This window comes from Triplophysa rosa, linkage group LG5 (assembly GCF_024868665.1).
Source record: "Triplophysa rosa linkage group LG5, Trosa_1v2, whole genome shotgun sequence".
In the NCBI taxonomy this organism is placed as follows: Eukaryota; Metazoa; Chordata; class Actinopteri; order Cypriniformes; family Nemacheilidae; genus Triplophysa; species Triplophysa rosa.
In genome coordinates, this window is record NC_079894.1 from 21704513 (window position 1) to 21729142 (window position 24630).

General features: G+C 39.9%; 4 protein-coding genes across 6 annotated transcripts; 3 read left to right on the forward strand and 1 right to left on the reverse strand.

Annotated features, from left to right (window-relative positions):
* The first annotated feature begins 544 nt into the window (after positions 1–544).
* prss56 (serine protease 56) lies at positions 545–6464 on the forward strand. Its single transcript, XM_057335036.1, has 15 exons — positions 545–970; positions 1458–1616; positions 1704–1958; positions 2060–2249; positions 2613–2721; positions 2883–3039; positions 3129–3271; positions 3459–3618; positions 3732–3920; positions 4311–4478; positions 4705–4856; positions 4965–5331; positions 5691–5729; positions 5824–5930; positions 6029–6464. The coding sequence occupies exons 1-15, from the start codon at positions 877–879 to the stop codon at positions 6200–6202; spliced, it is 2463 nt and encodes an 820-aa protein (XP_057191019.1). The 5' UTR covers positions 545–876; the 3' UTR covers positions 6203–6464.
* A 1034-nt stretch (positions 6465–7498) lies between these two features.
* On the forward strand, positions 7499–15905 carry chrng (cholinergic receptor, nicotinic, gamma). The gene is made up of 13 exons (XM_057335061.1): positions 7499–7518; positions 10263–10395; positions 11175–11311; positions 11384–11428; positions 11711–11832; positions 11998–12153; positions 12263–12360; positions 12734–12934; positions 13796–13910; positions 14319–14433; positions 14513–14765; positions 15185–15318; positions 15480–15905. The coding sequence occupies exons 2-13, from the start codon at positions 10338–10340 to the stop codon at positions 15690–15692; spliced, it is 1647 nt and encodes a 548-aa protein (XP_057191044.1). The 5' UTR covers positions 7499–7518; positions 10263–10337; the 3' UTR covers positions 15693–15905.
* Positions 15906–16375: 470 nt separating this feature from the next.
* Positions 16376–19671, forward strand: LOC130555053 (phospholipid scramblase family member 5). Its single transcript, XM_057335084.1, has 8 exons — positions 16376–16479; positions 16853–17099; positions 17534–17608; positions 17789–17981; positions 18914–19025; positions 19120–19219; positions 19334–19392; positions 19492–19671. Exons 1-8 carry the CDS (start codon positions 16477–16479, stop codon positions 19516–19518), a joined length of 816 nt encoding a protein of 271 aa, XP_057191067.1. The 5' UTR covers positions 16376–16476; the 3' UTR covers positions 19519–19671.
* Positions 19672–20755: 1084 nt separating this feature from the next.
* eif4e2 (eukaryotic translation initiation factor 4E family member 2) lies at positions 20756–24500 on the reverse strand. Of its 3 annotated transcripts, none has more exons than XM_057335088.1 (8): positions 24377–24500; positions 23479–23590; positions 23232–23366; positions 22992–23096; positions 22722–22874; positions 22318–22454; positions 21954–22017; positions 20756–21724 (listed from the first exon to the last, which is right to left on the reverse strand). In XM_057335088.1, the coding sequence occupies exons 1-7, from the start codon at positions 24394–24396 to the stop codon at positions 21969–21971; spliced, it is 711 nt and encodes a 236-aa protein (XP_057191071.1). In that variant the 5' UTR covers positions 24397–24500; the 3' UTR covers positions 20756–21724; positions 21954–21968. The 3 variants fall into 3 exon arrangements, with proteins under 3 accessions (XP_057191071.1, XP_057191070.1, XP_057191069.1); XM_057335087.1 differs by lacking the exon at positions 24377–24500 and adding an exon at positions 24082–24368; XM_057335086.1 differs by lacking the exon at positions 24377–24500 and adding an exon at positions 24053–24368.
* Between the last annotated feature and the right edge of the window lie 130 nt (positions 24501–24630).

Sequence of the window (24630 nt, forward strand, 5' to 3'; positions counted from 1 at the left end):
TACAGGTATTAATATTGTAAAAGCCAAATATTAAACTAAGGCAAAATAATGTAATTGCTTGAAATTTGACATCCTTTGCATTGTTGTGAAAGCTGCAGGGATAACCACCAAATTTGGAAGTATAACAAACTTTTCTATGAACCCTCAAACCAGTACTGAGTAAACAAACGATGAGTTGTTGTTTATTTAATGTTGTATGTATTTATGCAACGAGGATAGGCTGAACTGAGAAAGATGCAATGATCTGAACTGACAATAGTTTAATGGAGCACATAAAAGCATGAAAGTGATCAAGGAGGTCGGCGTGCCTGTGATCGCCACGTTCGCTCGCTTTGATGAACTCTTGGGGAGGAGCACAATGCTCTCATTCAGAGATTGGCTGAATGACAGATGCTCTCTCTCTCCGTCCCTCCAACGTTAATGAATTCAAATGACCCGCCCCCTACCCGTCTCTTTCTTTCCCCTCCCTTCTATTCTTTTTCTCTCTCACCACTGAACTAAACCAATTCCAGCCTTGGCAAGTTCCTCTCGATTCGCTCTCATGAATTCCGCTGGGAGTGCATTGGCCCTGCACGCCCACCCCTTTAAAGAGTGGTGCTCTTCCATATATCTACAGGAATACTCCATGCACGTCAATCGTTTCATCAGCATCCGTCACAAACTGATTCTTAAAGAGGGATTGTGGGAGATAGCTAAGCCAGTCAGGAGGTGGGAAACACCCAGCGCACTCTTTGTGAAAGAATCCGAAGTGTGTCAATGTGCGCATCTGTGACTCATCTTTTGCACAGCAGGAAGGAACCTGGATTTTCAACAAGTCTGTCCATACAAAATTTGTTTTCCTTAGGAAGACTCACCTGGTGACAGGTGAGTGGAATCATGGGATTGATGTTGCTGCTGCTGTTGATTGGTTGGTGTGGTGGAGCACCACCAGTGAGGGAGATCTACAGGATGCCACAGAGCGCACTCAAAGGTACGCCAGGTGTTCAGATCTATTGCTTTACTTGTCAGGTGCAGATCTTATGTTGCTGTTCTAGAAATTGCTGAAGTTGTCTTACGCTCTTAAAAATAAAGGTGCTTAAAAGGTTCTTCACAGCGATGCCATAGAAGAACCATTTTTTGTTGCACAAAGAACCAGAAGTCCCGAATGAATATGGCTTCCCTGATGTTTGTGTCGATTTGTTTCGTGTGAAAGCATTCCCTTTCATTCCTTCAGTACCCTAGTGATACTGAATTTGGTCTTTATTTTAGAGCAATTATTATAGCAAAACTATGTTGTCTTTGCCTAGTACAAAGAAAACCACAAGTCAGTTCCAGGTTTATTCCTAGTTGCAAGTCTAAACATTTCTCACACTTTTTATTTGTGCAAACCTGATTTTAATGTTTTCAACATAGCACATGCTTGCTTGGTTGGCTTTGTGGTTGTTTTGAGCCATGTCCTCTCACGTCTCTCTCTGTAGTGCTGTCTGAAAGAGGAACTGTAGTGATGGAGGCAGCTCTGTCCCGCGCCCTGTCTGCGGTAGATTCAGCCGTATCAGACCGCAGTAAGGCGGAGGCGGGCTGCAGAGGGTGTGTGCCCTGTCTGTTTCAGGACTGTGGACAGCAAACAGGCACCTGTGGTAGGCATGAGCACACGCATTTTCACATTCATAACTCTTTGAATCTGAAGAATTTAAGTTGTAGTAATAGTGATGGCCATTCCATAGCATCTCTGGACGCAACACAGTCGGAGCCGAGCTGTGAGACGATCTTTCATGCTCAGCAGGAAGCCTATGAAGGCGAGCGGAGCTGGCTGCTCAGTCAAGCCTGTGGCTTCTACAGACGCCGCTGCACACCTGCTCATCTGAACAAAGACTCGTGCATCAGAGTCATGGGGGAGAGCTGCAGCGCTCGTGTCCTGCATTGCAGTCTACTTAACACCATGCATAACCTGGAGCCGGCCACACAAACAACGACACAGGGTAAACACACACATATACAAGGAATAGATCACCCCAACATGCTATACTTTTTTAACGAATGCTCATTTGTCTAACTTGATGCACACTTTGCCCTCATGCAGCTATCTGTGGTCAGCGTCTGTCCATCATGCAAAATCTGACACAGCCTCGCTCTCGTATCATGGGAGGGTCTCGTGCCCCACCTGGCAGTTGGCCGTGGCTGGTAAACCTTCGGCAGGACGGGGCTCTGATGTGTGGAGGTGTGTTGGTGGACAGCTCTTGGGTCGTCACTGCTACCCACTGCTTTGCTGGGTAAGAAAACAAACAAAATGGCCCTCTTGCTTTTCCAAAGTTTTTGAAGTTGAGATGTTGTTCGTTTTTTGTAAAGGAGGGGTTTATCAGAGTATACAATTCTTTTGTATTGTAAAATCATAGTTCTGGTTCTAAAATCGAATTGGATTGCCCTTGTAATATAAAAAAGCTGAAATGCACAACTGCAGTCGGACCTAATGATAAAAAAAAGTGCGGCCTGCAATTGGAATTCATTTGAATATTTATGAAAAAAAAACGCCTCAGCATCCTGCCTAACACCACCATTTGCCCGTTTAATGCCCAACCTCTTTTGGCAAATGATTGTGTGGACGAATGAAATATAAGTACAACTTTTATGATTAGGAGTCGCAGTGAGAGTTCATGGACGGCTGTGGTAGGGGAGTTTGATCTAACGAAAACCGACCCCGATGAGCAGGTCATGAAGGTCAATCGCATCATCACCCATCCGAAGGTAAATACATCACACAATTCACAAATGTTTCCGTTTACCTAAACTTCACTCAGAATGAAAAAATGTACATGTATGAAAATTGCAATTGAATTGCAAGTAAATTTAATAACAAACACATAATATGTTTATACTAAATACATCTCTCTTCTTTCTCACTGTAGTTTAACCCAAAGACATTCAATAATGACATTGCTCTGGTTGAGCTCAGTTCTCCGGTTATTCTGTCTGAACGGGTCACACCTGTCTGTTTGCCCTCTGACCTCGATCCACCAACTGGTACACCATGTCTGGTAGCCGGCTGGGGTTCGCTGTATGAGGGTAAGGGAATACACATGACTTGACATTTTCGAAAGGCTTAAGGCTGAATATAGTTTTTAATGCAATGTCTGTATTTTCTTTGTGTGTAGACGGTCCCTCTGCAGATGTGGTAATGGAGGCGAAGGTACCTCTGCTGTCTCAGACCACCTGTCGCAATGCACTTGGAAAGGAGCTTCTCACTAACACCATGTTTTGCGCTGGGTACCTGTCTGGAGGCATTGACTCATGTCAGGTATCACATGCATTGTAAACACCAGACCTGCTTTAGAAACATCTCATGTGCTTTAAAAACATTTCATTTGCCTTATTAACACCACATGTAAATTAAGAAACATCCATTTTTTATATATAGGCTAAACATAATCTCAAACCTGGATTTAAAACATCTCACCTGTATCTGTCACCTTGCATATGCACAGGGCGATTCAGGAGGACCACTGATTTTCCAGGACCGTTTATCGGGACGTTTTCAGCTCTTTGGCATCACCTCTTGGGGTGATGGCTGTGGGGAGAAAGGAAAGCCTGGGGTGTACACACGGGTCACTGCTTTCTCTGACTGGGTCATGACAGAGATACAGAGTGAGTTATTGTTGTTACATACACACTAGCACACTATTAAACCAACCTAACTTTCTTTCTATTTGAAAGGTTTTAAATACACAATTTTTGGAATTACATTCTTCGCATTTCAGAATCCCTTGGGAGTCGAGAGCCCACATGTCCTGAGCTGCTTAAGACAACCGATCTGTCTGAAGAGCAACAGATGTCAGAGTTCACTGCCCTCTGCCACTTCTACACACTGTCCTGCCCTTCGACTCTTGACCCCTCTGACTGCCAGCAACTCGCTCAGGACAAATGCCAAAGCCGATTTAAGAAGTGCCGTAAGTTGCCCAGGTTATCATTATAAGTGATGCAGTTTGTGTTATAGAAGAATTTATTAGAGCTTATAAGATAGCTCCTACAGCTCCTCTGATGGACAACTTCAAAGGCGAAATATAGTCCTATCCTAACAAACCATACATCAATCGAAAGCTTTCAGATGATGTATAAATCTCAGTTTCGAAAAATTTACCGTTGTGACTGGTTTGTGGTCCAGGGTCACATCATTTTGAATTGCAATTTTGAATTATACTGTATTTCTATAGAAGTACAGTATATAGAAATGTATAAGTTTACTGAAAGTATACTTATATAACTTGTTTTGTTTACTAATAGCACTCTTTTTTGTAAGAGTCCTTATTTCTCTTTTTGCCATCCTTTTTTCTCTGTAGAGTTACATTCCTTCCTGCAGACTCTGTTGGACCTGCTTCAGAGGGCCGATGACTACATTAGAGACAATGTCGATCTGATCTTTTTCACGCAGACTCTTCCTCAGCTGGTGGAGAACGTCTACAACTCTGCTCATATGACACGACAACGCAGAGACGCACCTGAAACAGGTACAGCCATTAAACTGTTCTACACTGTACATTTATTGGCAAGACTGAGAAAAGATGGAGAGTACAGTACAGTGCTCTGCAGAAGGCAGTATTATAATAGAAAAAAGTAGTCATCATTTTCTCTGGTTAAGTATGGTATATTGTATAAGTTAAATTACCATCATAATTCAGGATCTTAATTCATCCTAAATTTGTTATTTTTGTTATCAATTTATTATTCTCAAAGAGCAGGTAGTATTGCCAGCACTCTTCCAGAAAGTGGGCCCCCTGGTGGACCACTGGGAGAACTACCTCAGAGACATTGCTGAAGATCTGGATCAACAAAATAATTTGAAGAACTCCAAGGAACTGTCTCAGGAGGAGCAACTCTTTATACCGGTACATTCCTGTAATTACAGATGATGTTTTGCTTGTGATGAAGCAACATACTAACTACTAACTTTTTGGACAGATAACCATAAACTGATTTTTAAATAACATTTTCAGGATGGAGACACTGAAAAATCACCTGTTCATCAGCTAGACAGAGCACTTCGCTCCTCCATTGCTGCCCTGCGCTCCAAACTGGAGTCACTCCGCATTCCTGTCATACCAGACTTAGAATATCGACTGTTTCAGAGGAATTTCAACATTCCCATCACTGGGATACCACAACAGGATAACACTGCTCAGATATTTAAAGCTCTCACAGGAAGTGTCACAGGAAGTCCAGTGATGACCGCATACACTCAAGAGAATATGGATACAACATCTGTGAAAACTTCTGCTCTACCGTTAAGAACCCTGGGCTCTGCTGAATCACTGCTTGATAAAAACTCTGTTCCTACCCAGAATGCTCAGGCACTCTTCAAAAGTAAGACTATGAAATATGATTTGGGTTCTTATAGTTTAAAAGAACAGTTCACCTAAAAATTGCAATTCTGTTATAAATAGGAAGGATATTATAATGAAAGATATGAATAGCCAGCTGGTTTTCTAGATTTATTACTCAGCAAGAAAGTATGGGATGCTTGCTAATCATTTCTTCAAGCGCCACAGTTGGTTTTAGTAAAAATATTTAAAGCAATTTCTTAGAGAAATCGAGGAAAGCTGAGAAACTACTCTAAATCTAAGTTTAGTAAATGTAGTATCTTAATATTAAACTTGGAACATTTTTAAATATTTCAGAATAGTATGTAAATATACAGCCTGATGCGTTTGATGTTATTCCAGAAGTCCGTCGCAGGAGGAAGAAAGCAACGAATGAAAAAGGTATAATTTTCAGTTGATTTTGGTATTTTACTCCCAAGTAAGCAAACAAGCTTTTGTTTAATTTTTATTTCAAATTTTTTTATGCATTGTGTAGTTTGCTCAGGAGTAACTGAATCTGCTCAGCTGGTCAGCACTACCAAGCAGATGTACAGCTGGATCCTGGCTGTTCCCTCTAACAACCTCAACATGACCTTCCAAGAGGTGTGTCAAAAGTTTCATAAAACTAGTTACGTGTAACAACCTAAAATGTTTTTATGCTCTGTAAGTATTTTAATTTTGCATTGTGTGTGTTGTGTCAGGTGCTGGTTGACCTAAACTCTAAGAATGACCACGGTTTGTATCAGTCACGGATCAAGGCTACTGTTGGTGGGCGACCTTTCACCTTTTACAGCTTGGTGGGTCTGGAGACAGAGGCGTTCTACCGGAGCATGCCACGCATCATTGGCGTTGCCATCGATGCTCTCAAAACGTAAATGAAAGGGGAAATGATGCTGTAACTGGATGCTGTAAGGCGTTGCCTACATTACAAACCCAGATCACAAAGGGATCGCTTTTCAACAGCTCTGCCTCTCAGAATGAGTTGCGCAGGACAGCTGGCACTTTTCTGGACGATGAACGATCCCATCTGGTCAACGCAATCTAGGACTGACCTGACCTGACAGTGACGCTATGTCCACCCTGACTTAACTTATTCAGCAGGAGCATAGGTTGATCCTACTGCCCCACCTGCAAACTGTACAGATATTATATTTGATGTTCTTTATATATTTATTTGCATTAAGTATTTGTATTTTTATATAATCTAAATCTTTATGGAAAAATATCAAAATTAAAGTTTGAGTTCAAACTTTAATTCAATGTTTGTCTTGTATTTTCTCACAACAAAAATTGCCTTGTCTTACTGTTCCAACCTCTCATTTCTTTGTTTTCATTCTTTTGTATTTGTTATTCCTTCTTTTCAAGCAACCTCCCAATTTACATATTCTGCTCTATTCTGTTCTGAAAATAGTATGAGTACAGAAATTCTGGCATAATTTTTTCATCCTTATTTAAAATCCGTAAGACTTGTTTGGTTACCAAAGATCTTCAAAATATATTTGGTTGTGTCCTGCAAAATAAAGACAATCAGATTTTGAATGAAATGAGGGTGAATAAATGCTTGTTTACCTCTGCCAGATTTCTAGCAGCCAAGCTTGAGTGCCGCACATAAAAGTCTTCCGCTCCTCCACAGCTGAGCATCTCTGTCAACAGTAGGCAGCTTTAGAGAACACAGGAGAGCTGTTTTATTTGGCTCCGGTTTGATCTGTGAGCGACAGCGTGAGGTGTTGTTGGATACGGGAACTGTGCTAATTGTGCTCTTCTGTGTCTCTGAATTACTGGCAAACGCCGCTCAGATTCTTTCTTTGGAAGTGATGCTAATCCATTAGGCTTTCAGAGAGACTATTAAAGATTCTCCAGGATACTTCAGCAATGGCATGTCACATTAGCACTTAATAACCCTGCCTTCCCTACAAAATCCTGATCTCGTCTAGTATATCACCTTTAATTCTGCAATCATCAGTGGCGTTGCTAGGCCCTTTTTAGGGGAGCTAAAGCCCCCTAAAGTTCTATCTTAGCCCCCCTAAAATATTGTGAGTAATAATGTAATCTGTACAAGAATTCGAGAGCGCTTTATAGTCCCTTTTAAAACTCTTATTATGAAAACGGCGTTAGGCTGCGTTATTTAGCGCATTCTTCAGTTCACAGCAGCACATTGGAGTGAACGTCATAAGCAGAGTAACGTCACAAGGTGTGTGCATTAACATGACATCTGCATTTTTGCCATTCTTTGTTATAAATCCAGTTTAATATGATGCGGGAGCGATACAAGACCCTTCCCCATCCACTGTAAAGAAGTTTTGTCTGCGTTCACCCCTCGTTAACTAACGTTAGTTGTTACCTCCAGCAAAATGAAAGCATCACTTCACACCAATGACGACATACTTTAGAAAACGATCATGATGATATTGTAGCGCACAGAAATGTGTCATTCATGATGTGCTGTTTGATTTTTCTGCACCTAAGTTATAGAGAGATGACGGTAGTTTTGACAGCCCGGAAAGACGTCGACGGGCAGATAGAGTTACTGTAGTTCAGCCTGGTGCGGCTGTGTGTGTTATTCATTCTTCTGAGTTCAGAGGAAACAAAAGTGTACCTAGAAGCTCTTTGTCGTTTTTCAGACGCTTCAGTGTTTTTATTATTAATTTAAAACATATTGTGGATGTGATAGATGAACACGCAGTCATGCACAGGAGTGACAGCGCTCGTGCTAATCAGAATGAATGGCAGGGGAACATCAAATCAAGTTATTCCTGCTAAATCATGATTCAGTAGTTGATTGTGACATTTATTATATGGATTTGTGGCTGTTGTTGTCACTTTGAATTATAAATGTTGCAGATTGACCGATTAATGTGATATTCATTTGAATAACAATAACTTGTCTTTATGCTTTTCTGCATATTTACATTTGCATTTAGTCAGCAGACGCTTTTATCCAAAGCGACTTACAGATGAGGGAAACAATGGAAGCAATTGGAACACCATAAGGACAACAAAAAGCATAAGTGCAATAAAAGAAAACTGGTCTCACATAGCCTACCACAGTATACAGAGCCAAGGTTTTTTTTTTTTTTTTGAAAGAGTAGAAAAGAGATAGAAGTCAGAACTGATCGGTCAGGTGCTGACGGAAGAGATGTGTTTTCAGCCGATTCTTAAAGATGGCTACAGAATCTGATGATCTTGTAGCAGCGGGCAGATCATTCCATATATGTGGAACCGATCCCGAGAAGGTACGTGAGAGAGATTTTTTACCTTTTTGGGATGGCACCACAAGACGTTGTTAGGTGTAGCGTAGGGATCTGGTGGGTATATAAGTCTGCATTAGCGAGTGAAGGTAAGAGGGTGCCAAATCAGTGGTGGTCTTGTAGGCCAAGAGCAGAGTCTTGAATTTGACTCGAGCGACTATAGGGAGCCAATGTAACTTAGTGAAGAGAGGAGTGACGTGCGCTCTCTTCGGTTCATTGAAGACCACTCTTGCCACCGCATTCTGGATCATTTGTAGAGGTTTGGTTGTGCAAGCTGGAAGTCCAGTCAGTAGCGCATTGCAGTAGTCCAGTCTGGACAGAACAAGAGCCTGGACTAGGACTTGCATAGCATGCTGGGATAGGAAAGGTCTAATTTTCGTAATATTGTAGAGGATGAATCTACAGGACCGGGTGGTGCTGGCAACATGATCAGTGAAGTTAAGCTGATCGTCGATCACCACTCCCAGGTTTCTGGCCGTTCTGGAAGATGTAATGGTTGATGAGCCCAGTTGAATGGAGAAGTTGTGATGACTCTTTGTGTCGTCCGCGATTACAAGCAGTTCTGCATATTCTTTCTTAATTATTATTTTTAGTAATGTATACAGTATGTGGTGCTTAGAGTGTGGCGCTATATATCCTCATTGGAGGCTGAGCCTCCCTAATATTGAAAACCTAGAATCGCCCCTGGTAATCATTTAGATATTTGGAAGAATGCTTGTAATCAAACAGTTCTTGACCACCATTGACTAGAAGGAAAAATTACACTGGTTGTCAAAAGTGCTCCAGAACTGCATATTTAAAAAAACAGAACAAAGACATTTATAAAGCCATTTTTTCCTACTATGGTAGTCAGTGGCGGCCAAAAACTTGTTGGTTACAAGAATTCTATATCTTTAAAATATCTTTCTCTGTGCTCATTAGAACAAAGAAATTTATACAGATTTGGAACAACTAGTGTGAGTAAATGAAGACAGAATTGTCTTTTTTGGGTGAACTGTTCCTTTAATGTCCTAATGTATCTTCTGCTCAATATCCTCTTAGGCTTTTATAAATATACATTTCAGAGAGGTTTAAAGTGCAAAGTAGTGCACAGCAGATTATATTCGGAAGTCCCTATTAGCACCCACTTTACAGTTTATGGATGAGCCTCCACATATAGTTTTGCTGATAGAGGGGGATAAAAGGTCTAACGTGTGTGTCATCTAATCTTTGCTATTTCCCAAAACATCATCTAAAATACTCTCACTTGCTTTTCTAAAACCAAAGCATTTGTGTATAGAATTCATGGTGGCATGAGTCTTTAGTCTAGCAGACGGCAGTCACTAGACAGGGGTAAACACAGGACAATGATGACAGGCGTCATCTCAGGGCACACCATCTGTGACCAACTGACCTGTGGGAAAATACTGTAACCTTATCTTTCAGCGCTATACTTCACATAGAGTAACAAAGAGAGAAAGAGTGAAGGCAGCATGGGTTCTGTGACCTGTTGGACGCAATGTCTGCGATATACTGTGTGTGTGTGTTGGGAGTGTACAGTATGTGTGGATGGTGACAGCTGACAATGCGAAGAGCTGTATGGGCACAGAATGTGTGAGCATTCTGAAAATAACAATGTGGATTCAAGTTTGAAACCACACCCATTTTCCCATAATCCCTCCCCACACAACTGTGTTTGACCCACCAGGCCAGGTGCTGCTTCTGGACGTGTACTTTGATATAGAGACGTATTCACTCTAATGCTGCTCTGTGGATACCAGACATGGGTCTGATCTCTACATCAACAGTCATCTGGATTTTTCTTTTTCTTCTGCCTTCAGGTAAGACAGTGTGTTGAGGGTGAATTCACATGGGATGAATGGAAAATGCACTGATTTCAGTACTGGGTGTGTGAAACTGGCTTCACCAAAGAGTGATGAGCAGGCCCAGGTGACATATGTGGACGTTTCATTGTTTTTTTTCTGATGATGATTTTAATTAATTACATTTTGGATGTAGAAAAGTGTCAAACTTTGTACTACTTTGAGTTTTGCAGCCACAAATGCTGTCAGCCCAGTGAATAAATAAAAAAAGAATTAATAAAAAATAAATAATAATAATTAATGGCACACAAACATTCAGTTATCATCTACTGTGAATGATCACGCTTTGTTTAGAGTGTAAACAATTTTGGTGCCTTAAGTTTTTAAGTTGGTTTCAGTTGGTTTCACAAGTCTTTTCAATTGACTATTTAAAATGTTATTACATTACTTCAACTCATTAAAATGATAAATTACATCAATTCAACCATTTGCCAAAACTAAGTTGAAATGACTTACTTGCCAATTTGACTGTACTTAAAAACTTAAGCCATCCACCAAAAATGTTTTACAGTGTAGATGAAGTCGGATCATTCATAATTTAAATTTGAAGCCAATTGTTAGAGAATCGAGTTTAATCCTAGTGAATGTTTACATTAGGGCTACTGTTCAGAGTTCCTTAATATATATGTTAATAAGAAGTCATAATTGTTTTTATTGTCTGTCACTGATTATGGGAATTATATATGTTATATATATATATATATATATAATAAATAATACATTTGAGTGTGTTTCAGCTGTGGTCTGTAATCTGGAAGGGTCTCTGCACAGAGATCTGATGAGAGGTTACAAGAAAAACATACGGCCATCGGAGCACAATGAAGACATCACCAATGTAAAAATCAAGATGACCCTCACCAACCTCATTTCTCTGGTAAAACTCTACCTGTGTAATAAGTAACACTGTATGGTTTTATTATCCTAAACTTTCTCTTTTCATATTCAGAATGAAAAAGAGGAGACGCTCACCACTTGTGTTTGGATTGAGATGGTAAGACACAGATGTGGCTATTTTGAATATGAACCTTGAAGAAACCCATTTAAAAGGCTCGTAATTTTGCTAAACCGTGTGCTTTAAATCTTTGTGAACAGGTTTCGGTATAGAAGTAGGTTTAATGTTTTCATATCATATTATGGAAACTAATTTGTAGATCTGTCTGACTTTGAAAATGTATTAAAAGCAGTAATGTTAGCCAGAATATCTGACTTTGAATTGCAAGATTTAACAACATCTGCCAACCACATTTTCAACTCTCTTTTTCTCTCTCTCTAGCAATGGCGTGATTATAGACTCCGTTGGGCTAACAGGACAGGGTTTGAAGTCTATGAGAACATCACTCGCATGCGTCTCCCCTCTAAATCCATCTGGCTGCCTGACGTTGGTCTGGAAAACAAGTGAGTGATTAAGAAATGAAGATTCATTTACAGATGACATCTAGACCTTGCAGTGTTAAAGTGAACTCAGTAGTGTAGTTTTCTTATACTGTGTGGTTGATGTGAAACCTTTTTTCTTTCTAAGCATTTTGGTCCAAGTGCATTACAGAATTTTTGTGTGTGCAGTGTGGATGGGAAATTCGAGGTGGCCCTTTACACTAACGCGCTGATAGATCCTGAAGGCAGCGTGTACTGGTTGCCCCCGGCCATCTACCGAAGCTCCTGCGCCATTAAAGTCAACTATTTTCCCTTTGACTGGCAAAACTGCAGCATGGTGTTCAGGTACGACTGATCTATGAATATAACATTATCCACTGAATGAAGTATATAGTAATTGTTCTAAATGGTAGTTTAATATTTTAACTGGGTTTTACTTCGATTGCTTTGGCAGGTCTCAGACATACAATTCTAATGAGATTAAACTGATGCTGGCAGATGAGGACAACATCACCATGGAATGGATTGAGATTGATCCAGAAGCTTTTACTGGTACTACAGTAGCACATATTTCAGTCTGTGAACATAAACATACGTAAACATACCCATATACAAATACTGTATATGTTTGGGCGAAATGGGACTTAAAGGCGGGATAACCGATTTCCGAATTACGCTTTAGACAACTGAGTCGGGCCGAGTACCAAAACAACCTTGTAGCCAATCAGCAGTAAGGTGCACAGGACGGACATTAGCCGAGCCGAGCGCTGACGAAAGCGAAAGATGGGGTAGGGGTGTGTTTGTTTTGGTGATTTGAACATCAACAACGGCTAAGAGAAATCGGACACCCCGCCTTTAAACATGACAACCAATGATTGTGCTTATAGGCATTAACATGCATTTCTTCTGTGTTCTGATTGGTCAGAGAATGGGGAATGGATTATTAAGCACCGCCCTGCTAAGAACGTTGTAAATCCACGATACAGCCCAGATGAGTTGGAGTACCAGGAGATCGTCTTTTTCCTCATCATACAGAGGAAGCCACTGTTCTACGTCATTAATATCATCGTACCCTGCGTCCTCTTCTCCTCTCTTGGATTACTTGTCTACTTCCTGCCAGCCAAAGGTCAGATTCTTGAGCCAGTGCTAAGAGATGTCAGTGCCTTGAATGTAACAGGCTTGGCACTTGAACAAGAGCTTAGAAATTCAAATTTGTTTTGTTTTACTGAATGAATCTCCCTCAGCTCAGGCTGAATTATTTACCAACAGACAGTGTAGTTTTTGCTCCATCTTTGCCAGACACATGGTAACATGCCAAAAATAACTGGATTGAGACTCCATCTTAATTTCCATTAGGCATTCACTGTTTAGTCTCTTTATAGCTCTCTCCATCATGCTCTATATGAGAAATGTCTGACTAAAATAGTTTATAGGCATGTAAAGTTGGGTCAGAACCATTAATAATTTTAATAATTTAGTATGTCCTTATGAAACAAATTATATGTATATACTGTATAAGATACAGGTATAACGCAATATATTAAATAATACATTTCCATTATTGGAACAAAGTTTTCAATATATGAAAAGCGGCAGTTCTTTATTATTAAATATATATTGTAATATTTTAATATACTAGCGATGTATGAATTTTTTTTCAAAAATATATTAAATAATTTTACATATTGACAATATGTAGGAAAATATATTTTCTTTGCGTAAGTGCTTTAGTTCTCAATGCACCCTTAAATTAAAAGGAAGGTGGATTCATTTTAGATTAATAGACTTTGCAAATATGTACATTCATTATACTGTATAATGCTATTTATAAAAGTTGAGAATTCACGTTTTACAGTCAGAGAATCTCTTTAACCCGAACCAATGCACTTGATCAAACTAGCTCAGAATAAATCATCTCTGATGATAATGACTGACTGGGTTATGATCTGTGTTTACTGATGAACTGGTGTGTTTGTCTATCTAATAGCTGGAGGACAGAAATGCACCATGACCATAGCAATACTGCTGGGTCAGACCATCTTCCTGTTCCTTATCGCCAAGAAAGTTCCAGAAACCTCAAAAGCTGTGCCTCTTATTGGCAAGTGAGTCTGTTTCATCACCTCTTATTGTGAGAAACCTTTTATCAATGCCTAGATGGTCTATTATTAATTACACAACATTCTCTTCTACGTATTCTCTGTTTTCAAAGCAAATAAAAGAAGAAACAAGTTTCAAAGCTTTGACTAGGCTGGTTTTGACTTTTACTAGTAAAGTGACCAATTTCAACTATTTCGAATATAAGCTTCAATTCAGCTTGCCAGAAGTTAATCTAATATAAATAAATGAACAGACCATGGTCGGGTGTATATGGGTAAACCATTGAAAGCTGATAGTAACTCTGTCTTTGAGACACAAAATAATTGCATAAGAGCTAATTCAAGAGAAGAAATATTCGTATTATAGCCCCTACCGAGTTAATCTGATTGGAAATGTTTGTTTCGTTTTGTCAGGTATCTGATGTTTGTGATGTCCGTGACCACTGTAACTGTGATGAACTGTGTGGTTGTGCTGAACGTTTCACTACGAACTCCAAACACACACCCCATGAGCAACAATGTTAGAAAGGTACGAAAGAGTAGTCCATCAATTAAAAAATCTAACTGTAATCATATAACCTCTTTCTCCTCCATGTTTTGTTGCCTAGGTCTTTCTGAACATTCTTCCTCGCCTGCTGAGGATGACGATGCAGCGCTGGACCCCCGAGAACAGGGAAGATGTTGGGGATTTCAAGATGTTCGCCCTGGGCAATGGGACTCCGCTCCGGCACAGGAGACGCAGCTCTCTGGGACTGATAGCGAAGGCGGATGAGTACATGTTCAGAACGGCTCGCTCGGAGCTGATGTTTAGTCAGCTGAAGGAGAGGAAAGGACTGCTGAAGAACACTTTAGAGAAAATACGTGAGTCAAGCATTACAAACTAACCAACAATAGCATAACCAAAAAAATCTGTCATCATCAATTCACCCCAGTGTTGTTCAAAACCTGTTTATGACTCTTTTGTTTGTGTAACACAAAAGAAGATATTTTGAGAAATGTCCCAGTGGTTTTGTGGTCCACACGATAGGAGTCAGTGGAGGCCAATGTTGTTGAATGTTGGTCACCAACATTCTTTAAAATATCTTCTTTTGTGTTCTGCAGTGCAGAGGAAAGAAAGTCATACATGTTTGGAATGACCTAACAGTAATTTAAAGATGAAAGAATTTTAATTTTGGTTGAATTATCCCTTTAGTAGGGACAAAACACCTAAAACTCTTATATACACACTTCACTTCATTATGGTTGTCAGCATTAAATGTGTTTTTTTTTCTTAACCTCAGAAAATGGTCTGGCAAGAGACACAGCACAGGATCTGGAATCCAGCTTGGCTTTGGCGTCACCAGAAGTGCAGCAATGTGTGGCTTCCTGCAAACACATCGCTGAAAGTGCCAAACATCAAAAGGACTTTCAAAGTGTGAGTCTCTGATCCCGAATTCTCTAAACCTCAAGCTGACTGTCTCTCATTTGCACATCTGTTCCCAGAAGTAAATATTTGCACTGGGGTTTAGCGTTCTAATACCAGAAAACCCCATGCTGATGTGTGGATTGCGGATATCCTTTCTGTTCGCTCTGCAGGAAAATGAGGAGTGGTTTCTGGTCGCCAGGGTGATTGACAGGATGTGTTTCATCGTCATGGTGTTGCTGTTTATACTGGGCACCATTGGAATCTTCTTGACGGGCCATTTTAACCAGGCACCGTCACAGCCTTTCCCTGGAGATCTTAAAAAATACCTGCCCGAAATCTCACCTGGGGACGTCACAACTGAAGAGCTACTAGAAAAACTCTAGACCAGCATAGAAAACTGAAGGACGTCGTTGACTTCAGAGAAAGATGACCAGCAGGTTTTGCTACAGCAAAACTAAGGAAATAGAACTTTCAGTGTTTCAGTTTATAGTCATGGGTACCGAAAGTGATTTGGAGAAAATGTCAGATCTGAAAGCATTTTAATGCTTAGAGGAGTTTTTTACAGTTATAAATGTAATGTGTTCATACATGAAGTTATTTGCTAATTATTGTCTGTATACATGATATCTGTATATATAAATCTGTATACACATCGATGTTTTATTAGCAAAACGTAAGAACATACATCTGAAATGTATGTATTAATTCAACAGCTGTTGTTTTTATGAAAAAAAAGAATTAAATGATGATCTTTCACTTTGCTCAAAGTTTCATTAAAAAGCCACACTGATGCAATTTGCATTATAGATAAAACAAAAATATGACCCCATATACCTTCAACAATAACCAGTGTAGCTTATGAAGTAATTTTACAAAATATATCTGTGTGGTTGCCTTACTTTAGATAACATCCAAGACTCTTTACCCCCCCCCCACACACTGACTTGAAAAGGATCTTCATTACATGGCTGACTGGTACTTTTCTGTCTCACAAAGACCAGATCCGGGAAAGAAAGAGAGGGATGGGGTTGAGGGGGTGTTCAGTGTAGGGGAGGCATCAGAGCTACTAACACACACCATTTAAAGTTTACTTCACCCTTTAGTACACCTGACCAAAAGCCCTTGAAACTTCATGACTCTGAAGAACTTTGAGAAGAAACTGGTAAAATGGTAAGAGAAGCTTCTCATATGATACACTGTATAAAATATATCTGCATAATAAATACTCTGTTATGTCTGTGAATTTTTAGATCAGATATACGCAACTGTAGCTTACTGCTGTTTTTTATGCTTTTACGGTTAAAAATAGATTTCAATAATTCTTACCAACCCTTCGCAAATTATAAAATTGATTAGAAAAATCAAAACTGTAAACGCAAAATGCTGTTTTTTAACCCTCTTGCATTAAAGTTAAGAAATATTATAGTCACTTCATAAAGTAACATTTGTCTAAAAGACTTTGACATTTAAATGTCATGTTTTACCTCCTCTCTCTCTCTCTCTCTCTCTCTCTCTCTCTCTCTCTCTCTCTCTCTCTCTCCAGGCCTTCTCATCTGTGACCACTCAACCTCTTCCCTTTGGTCTAGAGAGAGAGAAACACATTGACATGATCTTCAGGGCTTTCCACAGGCAGGTTAGACCTACAGATGAACCGCAGAACGTTTCTCTCGTGGTCCAGGCTGCAAGTCCCGAAGAGACAGAGATAGACAGTGAGGATAAAAGACTTGGAAAACTAGATGTACTGAGAACAGTCACACGACTCCACATTACTGCCAGACCAGAGCTGCAAGGTGAGATGCTTACTATACATCTAAACATAAAGCAGGATATTTTCAAGTTAATTTAAAATATTTATATACATTTTTGGACATAGGCTTTGTGGTATTCCTTTGGTAGTTGCTGAAGATTTTAAAGATTACACTACTTTAGTTTACAGACTTGATAGTAAATACAACTTACTTTAGGAGAACTATTAGACAATGCTAATTCAAAGGCATAGTTCAACCAAAAATAAACATTCTGTCATTTATTCACCCTCATGTCATTCAAAACCTGTATATGACTGTCTTCGGCATGTTTAGAAAGAAAGCATCTCTATAACTGATAAGGAATATGGTTTAAGACATTTACAACTGAATGACCTGTTTTTCCATCATTAACAAATACTGAAAGGTTTACTGGGATGTTTACGAATAAGCTTATGTATCTTTGTTGCGTCTCTCAGGTCCACAGTGTGTAGCCCGAAGAGCATACAGCATTTCCACAGAAACCAGAGATCAAATATTTGTGGCTGTAGAGGGTAAATATAAAGAACAAGATGCACATCACATTCTCAATCCACTGCCTAAAAAGAATCCACTCACCTAACACACTAAATTCATTAGGTGTGTAAGTACACTTACTGTATGTATGGTTTTCTGTAAAGATTCTTTGAAATGATGTGTATGTGAATAACTCGCAGTGTGTCTTTCTCTGGTAGAGAGCTCTTGTGTTTGTGTGCAGTTCTGCGGTCCAGCTCGCTCATGCTCATTACAGGGCTTTGACAAAGATTCAGAATGCGTCTTTTTGTTTGAGAGGCCCTTGAGAGCAGAGGTGTGCTGGCTTGGATGTTGCCTGATGGAAATGAGAGCATTCACGCCTGACAGACAACTGATCGGGACAGTCTATCAAAGGTAGAGATCAGCAGACTCACAAAGCCATAGTTTTGAATGTGGCCATAAATCTGGAAGATGCACATGTAAAAAAAGAAAGATAAAGCTACTCCACCAGTGTTTTAAAGTTTATGAAGCCTATAGTTCAAGACATTTGTTAGCATTAAACTAGTATTGGCTGTTGGAATTTTTCTTGGAAAGTATAGGCCTATGTAACTTGGAGTGCTGTAATTTTACCATAGAGTATTGTTTAGAACGTAACACCTAAAATATAAGAAATGCTGATGTACATAAAACACTGATTAGGGAAAAACTTTTTAGCAGTGTTTAATTTATTTTGTGTTACATCACAGCCACATTCAATTCTTTTGATCCTCTTGTCTTCTCTGCTCTTTCTTCCCTTTCCCCTCTTTATTCTGGTGCCAAGTATTGTGAGATGTCAGAGGAGGTCACCAGCGTGTAATAAAGAATTGCGTCAGAGGAAAAACTCTGACCGTTATGAGAATGCAATTAAAAACTTTGAAATGTTATGAACACATCAACATAACCTCATTTTCCTCAGTACACCAGAGACACGTTTATCAGTTAATGAACTATTGGTTTGTTGCATCAGAGGTTTTTATTCTTTAGAAAATATGATTGTCTACATTTTTTTTAAAATTTGGTGGCTGATACGTTGTTGCATTTCTACATATTTTTCACCATAAAACAGATATGAGACTCATCAAAAGACTGTTGAACGTCGGAGCCGATAGCCTCGTGTGCAGCGCTCCGACACGTGGCGCGGTTGCGCATCGGGCGACCAGAGTTCGATTCCTGTCTCGTGGTCCTTTCCCGAACCCACCCTCTTCTCTTTCTCTCCCACTTCCCTTCCTGTCCTCTCTATCACTAAGCTGTACAATTAAAGGCAAAACGCCAAAAACAAAACAAAGAATTTGATTGGTTTTTATCAGGTGGAGTATGTTCACGCCATATTTTGAGGTCTGTGACTCTGAGGGCATCTCGACTGTGAGGATTCAGGGTTCCTACTATAACACACGATGTCTCTCCGAGCAGGAGCTCCAGGTCAGAACCTCTCCAGCTTGTAGTTTTTAGTGTCCCCCCTTCACATACAGTACATTGCGATGAGAATGACACTGTTTCCTTTTTGAGATGTTAGGTGGTATCAACTATTGGTGAGACCATTGGGCGAATATGGAAGAGGTGGCCTGGATATAGAGAAGAATGCAACATGGATCATGAGTATTTCGGACTGGATGGTAAGATTAATATCCACTTTCATAGCAAGTGCAAGTGTATCTTGGCACAGTTTAAAATACTGTTTTCATTTGAGCCTCTATAGGGTGATTATTAAAAACATTTGTCTTTCTTAGTACCTCAAGGAATGAATCTAAAAGTCAAAGTGCTGTTGCTAGCTGCTACCTTTCTTCTGGTAAGACACCAACACAGATTCTGGTCTGGCTGAAGAATACAGACTTATAAACTGCATAAGCGCTTCAAAATCTGCTGTTTTCTCTCTTTTTGTTTACAGAATCATATGTTTTTTGAGATGAGCTAAGTGGAACAACAAAAATTTCTGGACTGCAAACGTCACGGACACATCACATCTGTGTGAAGATAGCATTATGAAATGTGTGAATCATAGCTAAATGGATTGCACTGCATCATGTTTCTATGACAGCTACACTGAAAAAATAATTTTGTTACTTGTCCGACTGACTTAATTTAAACAGGTTAATTTAACACAATAAAAGAATGCTGTCTCAACATGAGTTTTTTCAGTCATCTAACTTTAACCCATTCAAGTTGGGACTACATGAATGATTTGTGTTGTGTTAAAGGGGTGATTTAACGGTGTTTCATGCATTCTGACTTATTTACAATGTTAAAATGTCTTCTCATGCTTGACATGGTCAACTTGTCAAAAAACGAGTTGGTCGTATGACTTAGTATTTCGTATAGGTTTCAGAAAGTTTTTTTCGAACATGAAAATCTGTTTCGTAACAACTTTTCTTAGTCCCTTATTGGGCAATTCTCCCAGAAAAGCACGCCCACGCATCAACCGACGAGCGATAGGAAGACCCGCTTACCATCAAGATTGGCTGTGCAGTGTCAAGATCGGCTGCGCCGTGGGCCTGCAAGCTGCAGCTAGTTACTCTTGCGTTACTGAGAGAAGTTGAGGTGGTTTTTTTCGTTCACGGCATTTAAATGAAGGATGTTATATAAATGGTGGCTATAACGCTGGATTTGCAGATCATTTGAAACTGATAGATGGAGTGGTCCCAGTGCTAAAAGATGCCGGACATGAACTGCACGCGGTCATATGTCTGTTTTTTTGGCAATCGGCACGTACGTGCATAATGTAAACAACACGAACTTATAGTGAATCAATGCGATGATGTATTGTGTGCTCGTGATTTTTTTTGTGCACCCTAAGACTCCAGATTTTCAATTAGTTATATCTCGGCCAGATATGGTCCTATACTGGTCCTAAGCTTATTTATCCAGCTTTCATGATGTATCAATCTCTATTTCGATAAATTGACCCTCATGAATGGTTTTGTGGTCCAGGGTCACATATACGTTTGTTTAAAAATATAAATTGGGCAACTTCAACATAGATAAATTCTCATGCTTATGCAGAATAAACATAAATATGTCCATCGGTTCAAAATAAAGCGTAACCCAACTAAATACTAATACTAAAACCCTGATAAAAAAGCATGGATACAATATGCATGTTACCCAAATAATATTACATTACCAGTGAATCACACCACAGCTGAAAATTAGCAGCAGATGCATAATCAACATTTATTGCTGTGATCAATCATAAACCACATTTTCTCTCCTTTTGCACCTCAAATACAACTTTGTCCAGCACCAGCACTGAATTTCAGGCAGTTAAGGTGTTGATACCAGAATCCCCAGTAACTCCAGATGTGTTAACACTATCCATCAATACGTTTGAGTGATTTCCGCTGATTGTAAAATCACCAGCGGAGTGCCAGGATATAGAGCGATTTTGAAAATCGGCGTTAATGTGTTTTGGCCAGAAGACCAGGCACAGTGAATCAGGCAGCATGGTACCCATGGTACTCGCCTCAAGGAGGGCACTGTCCTTTGGGTTTACACTCCATCAACAAGAAATAAAGTTTGCATTATAGATCTTTTCAAATAGAAATATAACTCTTTTTTGTACAACAGTTCTAATTTCAAACAACTCTCAACACTGTAGCTAAAATACTGCACTATAGCAAAATATTCCCATCAACCTCCACCTCACGTGACCTAAACAAAATCCGTCTTTTCGCTTTTTTTGGACACTGCGTTAATCAAGTGCTAATTCAGGTAAATGTGCACGGTAAAATCGCCAGTGTTAAAAACAAAAGTCAAATAATTTGACCCTTTTTAACACTGGCGATTTTGCTGTGTGTCTGTACTACTCAGGGGCGTGTTATTTTATTTAGACAACTGTGGCAGTTCCCAGCCATTAGTTCATATCGCAGCGGCTGAGCTCTGTGGTCCAGCTGGCTCCACCCACTTTACTCTCAACGTCTGTAGGGTCCAAAACATGCTTTTTGATGATTTGGTTTCTTCTGTAAGAGCTTTCAGGTGATGTATTCCGATGACTCTAAAAACAACATCCAGATGCTTTCAGCGGTAAAACTTCTCATGCCGATGAGATCCCTTTCGTTTTTTTTAAACAAGAAAATGATCCAGTCACTGTCGATGGACACGTCCTCTTCATTGGGAGTATTACCCTAGAAATGTAGATATGGGAAAAATATACTGTGAACATTTGATGTATGAAATATGGAAGCTGAAGTAATGAGAATAAATTTAGCAGCTGCAATAAGACCAATCACTGTGTATGTGTTGTAAAGACAGCAGCTTGGCAACACAATATGCATGGTGTGTTTGTAAAGATTTGTCTTAAAAATGACATGTGGTATGTGTAAGTCATATGATGGGTGTATAAATGTTACACACATTGAGGATGAAACACTAGCGACCTCCACTTGCGTTTACTAGACCATGAAAATCCTCCCAGGCCCTAAAGTAACACACACAAACGCAAAGTCAGTAATATGAACAAATACTACACAAAATATCAACACTCCACAAAAACAAGAAGCTTTCACTATTGCTGGTTTAAAAATGTAACACCCATTCTTTGACATCATAATACTTTATATAACTCTGTAGCTGTTATAAATGTATGTATAATTCATTATATTGTAACGTGTATAAAACATGATATAGATTTTGCTCTCATCCACAGGCTTATAGCTTCAATTAATATGGTTCTGAATAGGCCGAGATGTGTGAAGTGTGTGGGCGTCCCATAACTCACTTGATGCTGTCAGTGTGTGTTTTGTACTCCATAATGGTATTAGGAGGCAGATTGAGAACTCTGCGTAAAGTGTCTCTAATGCGAGCAGTGGTGGCCTGATCGCTGGCCGTCTTATTCCAGATAGAAATTATATCTTCCTTTAAACAGAACAGACGCAGATTGAGAATTAAACAAAGTCACATTAATACAGATTGAAAAAATTATAAAGCTAATCTCACACAATAATAAAGGTAAACAGCGTGTAGTGAAATGTGTATCTGGTCAGCTACATTGTGCAAAATATGAAATAAGATAAAAACTAAAATATAAGGAAAAATGCTAAATCAAGCTTAATTGAAGTATCGATAAAACTAAAATATGAGACCAATATATAACTGAAAATGAGATGTAGCATGCAGCAGTACCTGGAAGCGAACGGACACGACAGCCCCACAGATCTCCTCTCCCACCATGAACTGTTCTCCCAGTATGGCCAGGATCAGATTCTCCCAGCAGCGGGACGCCAGACCTTTACGAAGCCGAATGATCCATTTACCTCCACTCTTATTAGCATCATCCTAGAAACATTTTATGGAGCGGGACTATCAGCGTTCAATGTTTGCAAGTGGCACAAATTTAAGAGATTTCATTTATATCAGCTGATTTCAAAAAGAGAATTGTCATGTCACACTCACCTCCCACATGGGCTTGATCCCTTCCTTAAACAGGTGGAAATCGCTGTGGCCAGTCAGATCGCCCGGTCTGATCATGTGACTATAAAAACGCCAGAACTGCTCCACCTACAATTACAGGACAGCTGTAAATCGTGATCTACATTACGGCATTCTAACTAAGCGTTTCAAAGTGCATTAGATAAATGTGAATAAATATCTGTGTCAATTTGAGTTTGTGTGCATAAATAGATATGTAGGCACCGAAGCAAAGCTGCCGATTTGTTTGATGTTCTGTTCGTAGCTCTGCGTGCTGGTCGGCCGTCCCGGTGTGCGGCGAGAATACCAAAATGAGAAGTTGTATTGAAGAGGGTGCTCATCGGCCCCTGGCACCACCGCCTGAGATTGTATACACATGCACAGTTATGTATAAATGCATCACACCTCACGTAAAACGATTCACATGCATCAGAAATCTAAAAGAAAATTATAATTTGTATTGAACACGCACCTTTCTTTCTGTAGTGTTTGAATCTTTCTCATCGTCGTCAATTTTTCCCTTTTCCCCGTCTTTCGGTGAGCTGTTGTCCTGGTCATGGTCTCCGCTGTCATCATCTTTTAGGCTAAAAGAGAGACAAAACAACTGCATAAGCTTGCCATTATTGTATAATAATGTTCATATATGACATTACATGCCCAGTCTGAGCTGGCCGAGTTACAGCCCTCCTATAATGTTTTTTTATAGTAAAAGTGTAGAAACCATGTTTTTTGGGTGGATTGATTACCATGTGTATTACCATATTTTACTACACAGTATGGTTAAAAATGGTTGTAATGAGACCATAGCAAATTTGTGGTTACTCTGATTTTCCCACAAATACCATAGTTAAGCTATGGTTACAGTAGTAAAAGCACGGTTAATATTTGTAAAGAAGTGTACTTTATCTGACCCCGTTGTGCATGAAAAGTTTACAAACATATTAGTTGAATGTTACAGTGATCTACTACAGTTTTGTTTATTAGCAAACTATAACGTTACTTCAGGACGGCAACAGAAGAGAGTTTGTGCCCGGGTCGCAGAGCACCTGTCCCCGCTGCTCACACGCACGCGTACCCGGTGATCCGTTCTCGGCTCGAAGGCCGTGCGCGTGCAGCTCCGGGGCCTCTGACGGCATGATGCATTGACCGCACTCATTCAAAACCGATTCATTCTGCCACCAAAGCGAGAGAGTCTGATCATGCACCAAAACACGGTGATATCCCAGCCCATGCCAAAGCTTACAGACACACCTCTTTCACTCTATCTCTTTCTTCTCCCTCGCCCCGCGTTAAAGTGACGCGGAAAACGCATGCATACAGCATGCATTCACGCATTATAACGGCCGCGTGTCGCAGTCTTCATTACTCACGCGTCAAATTTGTTGTTCATTATTTTCTAGGTGGGTGTCCGTATCCGCTCTCGCGCCGACGGCAACCCCGTCTATTCCGCAGCAACGGCGCCGCGCACGACTGGCAGCGGGCGCGCGCATCGCAACACAGCGGACGACGTGCGCTCTGTCTGCCTGTTGAATAGGTATAAGTAATCCCAAGTTTTATCTACGGCACAAGTTACCACAGCGTGACACGTTAATTTATATATATATATATTATCTCAAAATTTAGT

Coding starts and splice junctions, on each gene's coding strand:
- eif4e2 (XM_057335086.1), bottom strand. CDS start 24,162: ATGAGTGCGGTCAATGCATCATGCCGTCAGAGGCCCCGGAGCTGCACG. Junction 23,367..23,478: donor CAAACACTACAGAAAGAAAG/GTGCGTGTTCAA, acceptor ATACAATCTCAG/GCGGTGGTGCCAGGGGCCGA. Junction 22,875..22,991: donor GGATCAAGCCCATGTGGGAG/GTGAGTGTGACA, acceptor AAATGTTTCTAG/GATGATGCTAATAAGAGTGG.
- LOC130555053 (XM_057335084.1), top strand. Junction 19,026..19,119: donor TCTCCGAGCAGGAGCTCCAG/GTCAGAACCTCT, acceptor TTGAGATGTTAG/GTGGTATCAACTATTGGTGA. Junction 19,393..19,491: donor TAGCTGCTACCTTTCTTCTG/GTAAGACACCAA, acceptor TTTTGTTTACAG/AATCATATGTTTTTTGAGAT.
- chrng (XM_057335061.1), top strand. CDS start 10,338: ATGGGTCTGATCTCTACATCAACAGTCATCTGGATTTTTCTTTTTCTT. Junction 12,154..12,262: donor AACTGCAGCATGGTGTTCAG/GTACGACTGATC, acceptor TTGCTTTGGCAG/GTCTCAGACATACAATTCTA. Junction 14,434..14,512: donor TGAGCAACAATGTTAGAAAG/GTACGAAAGAGT, acceptor TTTGTTGCCTAG/GTCTTTCTGAACATTCTTCC.
- prss56 (XM_057335036.1), top strand. CDS start 877: ATGGGATTGATGTTGCTGCTGCTGTTGATTGGTTGGTGTGGTGGAGCA. Junction 1,617..1,703: donor ACAGCAAACAGGCACCTGTG/GTAGGCATGAGC, acceptor GCCATTCCATAG/CATCTCTGGACGCAACACAG. Junction 3,619..3,731: donor GGTCATGACAGAGATACAGA/GTGAGTTATTGT, acceptor TTCGCATTTCAG/AATCCCTTGGGAGTCGAGAG.